Below are 12,700 nucleotides of genomic sequence, written 5' to 3'. Positions count from 1 at the left end.
ATGTGGCAATGGGGTGGGCGGGCTGAGAGTGCGCTAATGAGGAAATTCAAAAGGGCTTAGGGAATTACAGGGGTTGATTTCAGCAAAAATACAGCACAAGGCAGACGGTTGGGATAAGGATTAAAATGAATGCACTTGCGGGCATTTAATGCAATCCCTGCTCCATTAGTTAGAGGAGAAGAGGCTGTGTGTGTGTGTACATAATCAGATTTTTAAGTGCATGCTGGGATTGGTCCCTGCTTGCCCACTTTGGATTTCTGAAGACCTTCAGGCCCATCTCCTTGCCTCTGCACTGTCAGTCTTTTCTATCTGCTTTATGTTTATCCTTCCTGCTGAAGCACAAAAGGAGAGTTGTTTTGCAGATGATTCCACTTGTGCTGTGCCAAGTAAGATCTACTTAATAACTGCATCCATTTTTCCAGTCTCTATTAGTTTCCATGAGGTGTTAGGGGAGGGGTAGTACCTCTGGTGGGGTGCATGACATGCTCCTTCTGGGGTAGTTTGTCCACCTTTGATTCTCACTCTGCACTCACCTCTCACCTGTGGCTCCTAGAAGCTGTCAGCAGGTGACAGCGGCCACAGGTGAGGGTAGCCAATGGGTCTCAAACCCTCAGTGAATTAAGGACTTCTCCTGCATCTGAAGACAGGATCTGGTGGATTGAGTGGACAAGACCAATAGTGGGTCCAATGGCCAAGAAGGAGGTTTCTGCAGGTGCTGTAGAAGGAAGTGAGGGCCAGATGGGGCTTGTCAACCTGGGAAGGTAGCCCATCTAGAAGGACAATTCTGATCTGAAACCTCCTCTGCCTTACCATGCAAAAGAATGTGGGAGGTTTGGAGGAAGGCAACTTGAGAATGGGCCTTTTCAGTGTTGGCCTCATGTTCTCCCCAGGGAGGCACACCCAGCACCACCTCTATCCAGTTTTGGGCACAAGGCCTTGGCTTTTGGGCCTTTATTTGAAAGGTGGCATTATGGCATCTTTTAATGCAGTGAGACATGCAATCCTTCCTTTTATCTGTCTAGTTGTGTTTTTTAGGTTTTTGCTGTTATTATTAACTGGTTGTAATGTCTCTTTGGGTTATTTTGTAAGAAAAGCAACTAACAAATATCATTCATTCATACACAGGTGTCCCACTCCATCTGCTCCATGTTCCTCTGCCAGTATCAACCCTTAGCATTTAAGTCACACATTTCAAGGCTACACAGTGCTTTGTATACATCATTCCAAAGGTCCTAAGGACACCAGCCCTGTAAGATGGGCGAATATTACATCCATGTTATGAAATGCCAAGGCTGAGAGAAGAGCAACTTGCCTAAGGCCACTGAAAGTGTTTGAGGCAGAGATGACACCTGAGACGGTGTCTTCCTGTTTCTTACTCTTGGCCCTTAACATCACCTCTCCTTTCCATTAACCCCCAAATTGCAGATAGGAGGCTGAGGCAGAGAGATAGACGTGGCTTATTTAGGATCACAGATGCAGTTGCCTTCAATTTGGGCTCCTCTTTAACTCCAACCTGTAGCATGAACCTAACTCTTAATTGGGGGTTTTTGGTCCATGGGACTTCAAGTCTCTTCAACGCAGATCATGCTGGCTGGGGCTGATAGGAATTGGAGCCCAGTCACATGTGGAGCAGATTTCCAATCCCTGACAGGTGCCCAATGTTCTCCTCTTGAGCACTTTGGTAACCACATGCAAACAGGGGCGGGCCTTGCTAATCTTTGGTAATACAGTGGTACCTCGGGTTACATATGCTTCAGGTTACAGACTCCGCTAACCCAGAAATAGTGCTTCAGGATGAGAACAGAAACTGTGCTCCGGCGGCGCGGCGGCAGCAGGAGGCCCCATTAGCTAAAGTGGTGCTTCAGGTTAAGAACAGTTTCAGGTTAAGAACGGACCTCCAGAAAGAATTAAGTTCTTAACCCGAGGTACCACTGTATAGTGCCTGGAGCAAGGTCAACATTTGGCGTCTCCAAATGGATCTTCTCAGTTTTGTACCCTCTTAGCTCAGTGCCCTGTGTGGGGCAACCACCCGCACGGCTTTAAATCCAAGGAGGTGAAAAGCTGCGCTTGATAAAATTCTCACTTCCACACAAATATAAAACATTAAGGTGCTCTGTGCTAGGTGTCTGGCCGAGACTCCACCTTGCAACTCTCTCATTTTCTTACGTAGAAAAGTGTGGTGCTGCACTAAGAAGTTTGGGTGAGGCAAAATTTGAATTGGAAACTTCCAGCCTCGTTCTCTTAAGACAAAACAAGATGCTACAGGGGAGCTGAAGTGTAGTTGGTTCCCATGAAGCAAGACACAGTGATAACAGCAAGAACCTTTATTGAACTAACCAGTGCTTTTTTTCTAAAAAAAAAATGTTTAGGGGTACTCTCATTTTGACTCAAGAAAATCACGATTTTATAGTTCATATCGGGGAAAATAAATACAGTAAATGGACAAAAGTACAAAGAGTCACAAAATGTTTAGGGGTGTGCGTACCTCTGCGTCCCCCAGAAAAAAAAGCACTGGAACTAACAGAACTGGACAACAGGGGCAAAGCAACTGGGCCACTCCCACTCTCAATGTGATTGGCTGTCTAAACTTCCAAGCTGCAAATCATAACTCAGAGTTTAAGGGCCAATGGCAGTGACCCAAATACTGAAATATTCCGTGATTGGATATCATGTATTGAATCAGAACACAAGGGCTCAAAATCCTTAGTCCAGATTCAAGATCAGGCAAGCAAAGACCACTGAATACATAAAAGGAGGCATGTTGTAAAAGTCATATGTGAACTGAGGGGGAGTATTTCCAGGGGCGAATTGGCAGGTGGTCTCTATCTAGCATTGGCCTGCTACTCTTGCTCCACTCTCTTTCCCCTTGAACTTGTGTGTGTTCTGCATAAAGGCCCCAGGAGGTGGGGGACTTGCTGGCAGATTCCTCAGTGCATGCATGTGAACAACTGAGGCTGTTAAAGGAGCTGCATCCATTCATGTGGCATCAAGTCCTCCTGTTATTTCATTCTCAGGCCAGTTCAAATGCCAGCCATCTTCTCCATGTTACTGCCCAGCAACCTCAACCTTGATGTCAAGGAGTAGCAAGGGCATAGAATCATAGAATTGTGGAGGTGGGAGGGACCTTGAGGGCCATCTAGTCCAACCTCCTGGAGGGGCTCGAACCTGCAACCTTGGTGTTATCAGTACCATGCTCTAACCAACTCCTCATCCAGTTCAGTCCTGAGCTGAGACTGCCTTGCTTGCTGAACAACATTGCACTGCAACCCCTCAGTGTCTCGTCCAATAAAAAGACATAGCAAACTGAGGTTCTGCCCTCCCCTAGCTAAAGGCCTGCCCCTCCTGACAAAAATCCTGGCTTCACCCATGCTCAGGGGAAGGGACAACAGCTTGCTAGGGCTCTTACCAATTCTGTGTTCTGAAAAGCTACAAGGACGGTCAGCTGTCGCTTCCAGGAGGTGAGAGAGTTTGCTCTGTTGAGGACAGTTGCCCTCCTTTTGCAAAAAATACTACAATTTGCAGTATCAGAACCCAGCGTGGTTACTCTTTCTTCCCTGAAGTACTGCCTCCTGGAAACTGTGTTTGCCACTCTCACAAGTCAGTCGGGGAAGGAATTAACAAACGGAGATGGCCTGCGGTGCTGCAGCACTTCTGATGCCACAAAGAAATAACCTCTCTCGAAAGTTTCTCCCCCCAGGCAGAGAGAGATCTGATCTATCTTCTCATTGATGTGGCACCTCACTACTTTTTAAAGAATATGACCAGCACCACCCCATTCTGCCACCTTAGGGCTCTACCATTTTATGCTGCTGGTAAAATGGGATAGCCTTATTTCCAGATGATTCTGAATGGAAGCATGTCAAGCTCATTTCCCCCTGCCTTGTCCTCCCTTCCCCCTTTGGCTCCCCACGTTTTCCCTGCCTTTCCCCCATCTTGGCCTTTGCCAGCCATGCTCCTTCCATGACAAGGTCCCACACAAGCTCTGTTTTGTCGCAGTCTCCCTGTCTGCTGTGCATCGTCACTGCCTTTCTCTCAGACACCCGAGGAGTTTAAGCAGCATTGCAGAGATACATGTCATGTGCCTCAACTGAGAGAGATCTGTGAGATTTTCACAGTGCTTGCTAGAAGGGGCCTTGTGAGGAAGGGCGGTGGTTGAGGAGCTCTGGGCAGAAGATACCCAAAGCATCTCCAATTGTGAAACAAGCCCAGGTTTGGAGAAAAACTACCAGGTCTTCATAACATAAGCCGGCCATTTGTACTAATTGCGCTTGCAGCACTGTGCCTTGGTGCCAGTTGGCCTTTTGGCCACAGGTGGCTTTTTTGTATTAGGGAATCTTGCAGCGCTTCTTTTTATAAAGGAGGGGTAATGGCTAAAGTTCCAGACTGGGAAGGGAGACACAGGTTCAAATCCTGTCTTGGCCATGAAGTCTGCTGTGTAGTTACTATCTCTCAGCCTAGCCTACCTCCCAGGGTTGTTGTGAGGATACCATGTGGGGGGAACCGTGTGTGCTACTTTCTTGCTAAAGGGAACAGGATGCATTAAGGCAGCAACAGTTATTCAGCTTACCTGCCTACTTGGCTAGGATTGGCTCTCATTACTTTCATGATTGCCACTAAATGTTAACACTCTGTAAATGTCTGTGTTATTTTGCAGGACGCTATGAATTCACATGAAAGGGTCAGACCGAGTATACTGATATGCAGGAAAGGACTGCACACTTTAATCAGTGGTTAATCAGCAGATTAATCCACTGAAGGTTTGGTTGACTGGAAATATAGTTTCCATTGGGAAAGGCAGGTTTGAGTTTGTGGCAACTGGAATTAAGGATTTATTATTTTTATTTTGGGAGGCTGTTATTTCAGTAGTAGGGAACTGAAATAAAAATGGAACGCCTGCTGTCAAGGATCGGTAGTGTTTGTTTGAGTATTAGTTATTTTATCCCCTATATGTTGTATACTCTACACATTGCTAATATGCAAATATTAATGTTGTTAATTAAAAGGCAGATAACAAACATTCTTTTTCTGAATCTTTAAAATTATATACTCAAAAGAAATGAGCACACAGCAATATCAAACTTAAGTAGTATAGGATCAATATAGCCATCTGCGTATGACAGCAAAATATTGAATAACCTAGACGATTTGTTGGGAAGTACAGAGAGGTCAGTTGGGTTAGACAGCAAATTGAAAACTGCCATTTTGATTTGTTACTGGTTTGTGTACTGTTAGTTCAGTAAACTAAATATTATTCAATTAGTTAAGAACTCTAAAAATATGCTTTTGTGGCTGATGAGAAACAAATTCTTTTTAATTACTATTTCAAAATTCTTTAGTGGGAAAGTGGGCTCAGATTGCGTTGCTCATTCACATACTGTAAAAGACAGGTGTTTCTTTTCCTCCATCCTATGCTAGGGTGTGCTAAAGCGTCACCTGTTTTTCAACTGGAGCTAAATGCTCTGGGGCAGGCTGCACGGTGCCAAGCAGATAATCATTTCAATCAGCTAACATTTAGATTTGCTCTAAAATTACATTTAAAATGTTCAATAAATAGAAATCATGCAAGAGTGTTTATAACAGAAGGGAGAAGTGGGCACAGTGAAATTATCTTGGAGACAGTGCCAAAGCTTTCTGCAGAGGCCTCCCATATGGCATCGGGAAAGGTTATTTTATATTTAACTGTGCAGTCATGAAAAGCTCTTGCAGGCTGTTAACTTCACAGTGAAGTTAACAGAAGCAAATTCCTCTGAGGCTCAAGGGAGGGTTAAGAGTGCAAGGTGAAGTTTCATTAAGATTTTGGAGTCTGAGAATCAATATGGCGTTAGTGCAGTGGCTTTCAAGCCGTTTTCTTAGAGAGCCCTTAGAAAGGAATGAGGACTTACTGGCCAAGATGATTCTCCCTCTTGACTGTGTTCATTTATGTGAGGCTTTCCCACAGTCATCCTGTGCCCAAAGCAGATGACAACCAACGCCCACTTGTAGATACAAATGGATCTTCTCAATTTTGTACCCCCTTGGCTCAGCGCCCTGGGCAGGGGAACTGCCTGACACCCCAAATCCAGCGGTGCTATAGGTAAATGGGCAAGTGTGTGTTTTATAAACATGCACATATCCAGTTTGGCTTTCAGTAGAAAACTGGAGCTTGCCTCTACATTCACAGGCATGAAATGGCCTAATGGTTGTGCATCCAGTAAACTTTTGCAATAATAAACTTCAAAAGCCTGTACTAAAAAAAAAATTAAAAAGCAAAATTGTTTATTTATCTTCTTTACAAAAGGGAGATCACTCCTATAGTCTTGGAAAGTTAAAAAAGTCAGTTTTAATAAGTTCTAATTAGCTCTTAATTCGTTGAAAATAGGCACGCATGCAAATTAGCTCTCTATTTTCTGGTATTCTGTGTCAAACTGTGCCCCCTTCAAGGTCGTCTCTGGAATCACAAAGATTAGAGAGGCGTGCATTCAGTCTGAAATTCCTTTGACCTTATTTTTGTTATGATGCTCAAGGGATTCCCAGCATTGTGTCTGTGGGCACCAGCACATTCGCTAGCATGTCCTCTGGTGCCTGTGAAAGGGCTCAGTAAATATTCCCTCCAAAATCCACAATGCATGAGAGGCTGTTCACTTTTCCTGCTATGTTGTTCCTCTTTGCACTGGCTCCACCTTCCTGACAATGAAGACCCCTCCTAAACAGGCCCACATCTCAGGTTGAATGCCTACTTTCTCATCTGTTCTGAACAGAGGAAAGGTGCAAATGGCTTCTCTCTGTGAGCAAATGTGGTGGAAGTGATGGAGGTGCCTGCATCACTTTGTGGCCCTGTCTTTCCCCGCTCTCTGCACTTTTGTGGCAGCCACTCTGCCTTTCTCCTACGGTTACCATTTTGTGACTGGCGCTCATGGAAGTCTGTTGAAGTTCCAGATGTGCCCCATGGCCCCCAAAGGTTGGAGACCCCTGCATTGCGCCACCCTGGCTCTCTGGGTAGCATCTTGAAAGAGGATGTTGAGTCAGGTGGACCCAGAGTCTGATCCTGCTGCTAATTGTTATCCCTTCTCCTTTTCTCCCATTTGCTCCCCCGCCTTCTATGACTGACTGCAGAAACAGAGGGATGAGGACTCGCCTGGGATGTCTGTCTCACAAATCAGACTCGTGCAGCGACTTCACGGCTATCCTTCCAGACAAACCCAACCGGGCTTTAAAGTGAGTAGTGGTGAGGCAATCCACCTTCTTCCTTTTCTGTGTTGTTCTCTGCTTTCCTTTGCAGTGATTTTTTAAATCTTTCCATTGTCAATTTCTGCACCTGGCAGCATGGATTTCAAACCTGTAAGAAAATGGGTTGTACAGGTTTTGTGCCGAAGGACGAAGTGAGCCCGAATCTTCATGGATTGCCTTCTTCTGCCGGAACCAACTTAAATCCATTCAACAATAATAGAAACCCTTTTATGAAATACTGTAATTAGGACATGGGTCAGCAAACTTTTTCAGCAGGGGGCCAACCCACTGTCCCTCAGACCTTGTCGGGGACCGGACTATTTTTTTTTTTGGGGGGGGGGGAATGAATTCCTATGCCCCACAAATAACCCAAAGATGCATTTTAAATAAAAGGACACATTCTACAAATGTAAAAACATGACGATTCCTGGACTGTCCGTGGGTGATTGGGCCGGATTTGGCCCGCGGGCCTTAGTTTGCCTACCCATGATGTGGGATGTGCCTCGGTTAGAATGTTCTCTATTAGAAGTGAGCCACGTACAGCTGCGAAACAGTATAAATGAGATGCAAAACAGTGTAGTGCTTAATTTGAAGTGGACTCTGGAAACCTCTTTCAAAAGAAGGTGGCAGTTGTCCAGAGCCTCGACCTCCTTTGCATCCGTATATCTCCACTCACATTTTGCATTTCTTTATGCGTGTGCCTCTAAGCATGCTTGCACAGAATGACCTTCTCTCCGCACACTGCCGGATGTCTGGTATGCTCTGCTTGAAGCGCCATACCACAGTGGCTGGTGAGGCTTGCTCCAGAAGCACAAGCCATGGTAGAAGGATGCTGGAGTCAGGCCAGTTAGAAGTCAGCCTGGCTGGACAGAGTAAGGAACGCTGCCGGAGACGGGGGAAAGGGCAACAACTGGCTGGGAGCAGGAAGAGGAGCAGAGAGGTGGCTTTGGGGCTTCTCTAAAGAACAACCTGGATGTGACATGGGACAGTCAGCATTAGAACCTCCCACATAAAACCCCCCAATATTAATTGCAGTCTTGCTTTAGCCAAGAGCAGATCAGAATTATAGTGCTGAGGAGGGAGGCTAAGTTTTCTCCCCATGCTGTTTTTAGGATTAAAATCTCCCTACCCCAGCTGCTACTTTCCCCATGGGACACGTAGGTTTTCCTTCATGGGGCAAACAACAGAGGGGAGGAATTTTCCATTAAGAAAACAGTGGGTGGGCTTACCCTTTACCCTATTACTGTGGTCCTGATTTGATCCCCCTGCCTTTTTAAAGTATTTTTAACAAAAGCACTCTTACTCACAAGAATGCCTACTCGCATACTTACTACAAGTTACCTGGAGTAGGGAGTGCACCACCAGCACAGTTACCCCTCCAGGAGGAAGGACTTCTGGTCTAAGATATTTGTATTTTGTCCAATCTATTCCAATCTATTCCAACATTCGCCAATCTTTTCCAACATTCAACATACTTTTTAAAAGAACTCTAATGCCTGTACAAAGGAGGTGATACAGAACAGAAAATTAGCTGCTCTGTAATTTTGCACAAGTTGTTTAGGCCATATAATATTGCAAATTCTGTCAGGTTTTGGGCTGCCTTGGTATACACTCCTCAATCCCCATTTCTCACTTGCAGCAATGCTCACTGACCCTAACTGCCCCCTACTTTGTCACAGGAGATTATCAACAGAAGAAGCTACAAGATGGGCAGATTCTTTTGATGTCCTTCTGTCCCATAAATGTGAGTAGAATTGCATTCCTCCTGGAATCTATTCTTTGCCCTCCAACCTTACCAATTTACTAATTATTTACTTGTTAACTGCTTTGTAACAGGCCTCCAGTGGGAGTGGGATCCAGTTCTCTTAAGAGCAGTGCTTTTTTTCTAAAAAAATATTTAGGGGCACTCTCATTTCCCTACTCATATTGAAATACTGCCCCTCAATGAGGTCAAACTTAGATTCACAAAATGTTTAGGAGTATGCGTCCCCCTGCGTCCCCCCAGAGAAAAAGCACTGCTTAAGGTGTATCCTGGGTTTTATACCTGGATGATTTTCACAGGAGAGTCTTCAATTGGCTTTTCCTTAAATCAACTCTTGTTATGTGAATATAAAGCAAGAAAATAAGTTTGACATTTATTTTGTATTATGTCCCATGCTGACAACATCTCCAAGTGGCAAAAACTGTGCATCTCACTTGTGCATCTTCAAAGGCCTTGCACACCCCAAAAGAAACATGAGTGTTGGAAGTGACCTCTCATGTGACGTAGTCCAGTTTTCACTGCTATAGCATCCTTGGTAGGTCACCAAGCAGCCTCTGCTTTAAAAACAACCCTAACCAAAGAGTCTCCACCACCACCTTCCGAGGCAAGTGTGTCCTCCACTGTCAAGCAAATTGTATTTTTCGGATGTTCTTCCCAATGTTTAGTTCAAACGTCCTTTCTTGTAATTTGAACTCACTGGATTGGGTCCTGCTCTCTGGAGCAGACCTTCTCAACGTTGGGTCCTCAGATGTTGGACTATAACTCCCATCATTCCTGACCACTGGTCCAGCAAGCTAGGGATGATGTGAGTTGTAGTCCAACAACATCTGGGGACCCAAGATTGAGAAAGGTTGTTCTTCAACAACAGAAAATAAATTTGCTCCACCATTTACATGACAGTCCTTCAAATATTTGGAGATGGTTCACCAGAAGCGGCTTAGTCATGCTGGCCACATGACCCAGAAGGTGTACGCTGGCTCCCTCAGCCAATAAAGCGAGATGAGTGCCACAACCCCAGAGTCGGCCACAACTGGACCTAATGGTCAGGGGTCCCTTTATCATGTCATCTCTTCTCCAAGCGTCTTCATGTAGTGTTAGATCTCTGCATATCTAGGGGGCCATACTATATGAGACAGTGGCAGCCATATGTGTTAGCTCATGGATCTTGTAAAGTAGAGGGTGGGGAGGAAATTCCTGGGTGCTAATTCTGACAGGCATTATGGCAAAGGGATCCTTCCCCAACTCCCATGCTTTACTTTCCCACACTTTGGATGCAATCTTTGCTCCCTAACTCAGACTGCTGCAGCAAGGTAGGATTGACTGGAGATGTCCCTCAGCTGGTTGTGGGGGTTCAGTGTCCATAGGTCCCCTCTGCACCCGTCAAAAGCATGCTTGGTCAGAAAGCTACAGCCAGCTTAAGCCCCCCAAAGTGTGTCATTATGGGATGGAAGGGCTTTGGATGCAGCCGTGGGTCTGCCACTCCGTTCGGCCCTACTGCTCACTGGCCAGAGTTAGGATTGCTCTGTCCATCACTCTGAGCACTTTTCTCCTCAGAACATGTTCATATCTGGTATGCAGTGGCTCATATGCTGGTAAGGAAGGGGAAGGTTCGGTTCTTCTCACTATCATGCCCTTTAGCTATAAAAATTAGATCCACACACCCCTGCCCTGATTTATAGGAGAATAGGGTGAAGATATGTCTAGTTTGGCATTATTAACTCTGCCCTCCCTTGCATTAGGGCTGAGTGATATTTGGCTCTGAACATCGCAATCCATCACCGGCTAAACATTGTGATATACCAATATATCATGATGTCTGAAATAAGGATGGATCTGCGTAGAGGCATTGGCTGGTTTCACAGTTTCATATCTGCTGTTATATCTTGTGAGAATGGGTATCCTCCTGAAACCTGAGTCTGGCTTTCTGCAACAGTCCCTTCAATTCCAGCTTTAACGATGAGCTTTGAGATTTTTCAAAACTGCCTAACAAGTTAATTAAAACGAATGGGAATTGGGCATTCAAGTCTCTAATGTGGGCTGCAGATCTCCGCCCACACTGCTCAGTAAGAAAAAGCTACTTATTTCAGTTGTTACACAATATAATTTATGTTGGGGTGGGGAACCCACAATCTGCAATTTTCATATAAACTTTATATAAAATCTCCAACACCATATAATCAACATGCTTTCTCTCACTTATAACCAATGAATTATCCCAGCTCTAGTCATGAAAATATTGTTCTGTTTCACTGACATATCACACTGGGAATGTTCAGATTTCTCCTGATACAGGATATATCCTGTAGCTTTTACCTTTCAGAGCTTGCAGTATGTTGCTCTAGCTAGCCGCAGGGATTGTTTCTATATCCTTTCCAAAGCACACCCACATAATGGAAAAGGTGGGGCCTTGCTGCAGAACAAATGCCCCTGCTGCGTGTTTCAAATGCAAGAGATACACACCCTAAGCACTGTACAGAGTGAAATTTCAAAGAAAAGAAAAACGGCTAAAATAGTGGAGTATTGTTCTTGGGGAGGAGGATACTTTGGTGGATTAAATAATCTCATGTAGCCAGACAGCTGGAGGTGGGGAGGGACTTATTTCCTGAAGCTTTGGAAAGCTACAACCGCAGGGTTAGAGAACCAGTAGTATGACTCCGCCTAAGGTAGCTTCTTATAGCCAGTTTTGAATTTTGCATGACTCTCTTGCAGTAGGCTGGTCCAGGGGGATGCAATCAGCTGCAAATGATTACCCAACAAATATCCATTAAAAATGCGTGTAAAAATCCAGAGTGGGAAGCTATGGCGCAGAAAATAGTGACATCACAGCAATAAGTGTCTGTGACAGTGGTACAACCAAAGCCGAAAATGCAAAAAATGGCATTGCAACAGAGATTCCCAGGGCAGTCCAACATTCCAGGGGGAAACCCTTGGAGACTAATGATTCAAAACACTATTTTAGAACATAACCAAGATGAGGCAGCATTCTAGGGAACAATGTTAGGAGCCTGGTGTGATTCAAACAGTCTTTTAAAATGCAAGCTTCAGCTGTGCTGATATCTGTCCTCCAGTTAATCAAAAGCTTTCTTCCTCTTTGAAAGAGGCCTCCATTTTTCTGCCTCGTTCTCAGAGCACTTTAGAATTTCATGAGATGCAGGGTTTTGAGCTTAGTTTATCCTTTCGAGGTGGCTGGTGGTGGTTTGGGTGTCCCGGTAAATGTTCCCCCAGTACTCTGTCATCTTCCTGGCTCCTGTACTGAAAAATCCCCATGAGAGGACACACTTCACTATGCCTCCCCCTGGGCTTGGTTGAAGTGTGGGCATCTAGGAGGACTGCAGAGTACAGACCACTGGTGAGACATCATAATGGCCAGTGTGGTGGGGCAAAGCCATGGATCTGCTCTTCCCACACTGGCATTGCTACAGCTTAACTGAACAGGGCTGGGGTGGGCAGTGGTGGGATCGCCAGATTGTGTCTGCCAGTGAGTGAAAGAAAGAAAGAAAGAAAGGGTACTCACAAACACTCCTCAGCCCTCTCAAAAGTAAAGTAAGTGCATCAAAAACCCTGCACCCCACCCATGAGAATTCCTCTGAAATTTTCTCTCCCCTTTTATAATGCCGTATTTGAATGCAATTTCTTTTATCACCAATTGATGGATAATGGTTTTTTTGGGGGTGGGGTGGGTGGGAGAGAGAAGCAGTACTATTTTCCAGCATACTCCTAACTTAAAGTAGC

The 12,700-nt window shown here is 45.0% G+C and overlaps 1 protein-coding gene across 3 annotated transcripts in view; it reads left to right on the top strand.

Annotated features, from left to right (window-relative positions):
• The window catches only part of RGS8 (regulator of G protein signaling 8), a 41,149-nt gene that overhangs the window by 16,709 nt on the left and 11,740 nt on the right, over positions 1 to 12,700 (top strand). For 2 of the 3 annotated variants that reach the window (XM_083446552.1, XM_083446554.1), the window contains exons 3-4: positions 7,093 to 7,194; positions 8,886 to 8,950. In XM_083446552.1, the coding sequence (XP_083302678.1) occupies positions 7,093 to 7,194; positions 8,886 to 8,950 (167 nt within the window). The remainder of the gene's footprint in view (positions 1 to 7,092; positions 7,195 to 8,885; positions 8,951 to 12,700) is intronic. The other variant, XM_083446553.1, reaches the window with a different exon arrangement.

The sequence above is a fragment of the Podarcis tiliguerta genome (assembly GCF_965153285.1).
Source record: "Podarcis tiliguerta genome assembly, chromosome: 6".
NCBI lineage: Eukaryota > Metazoa > Chordata > Lepidosauria > Squamata > Lacertidae > Podarcis > Podarcis tiliguerta.
The sequence above is the reverse complement of the archived record's forward strand: the minus strand, read 5'-3'. Positions and strand labels throughout refer to the sequence as shown.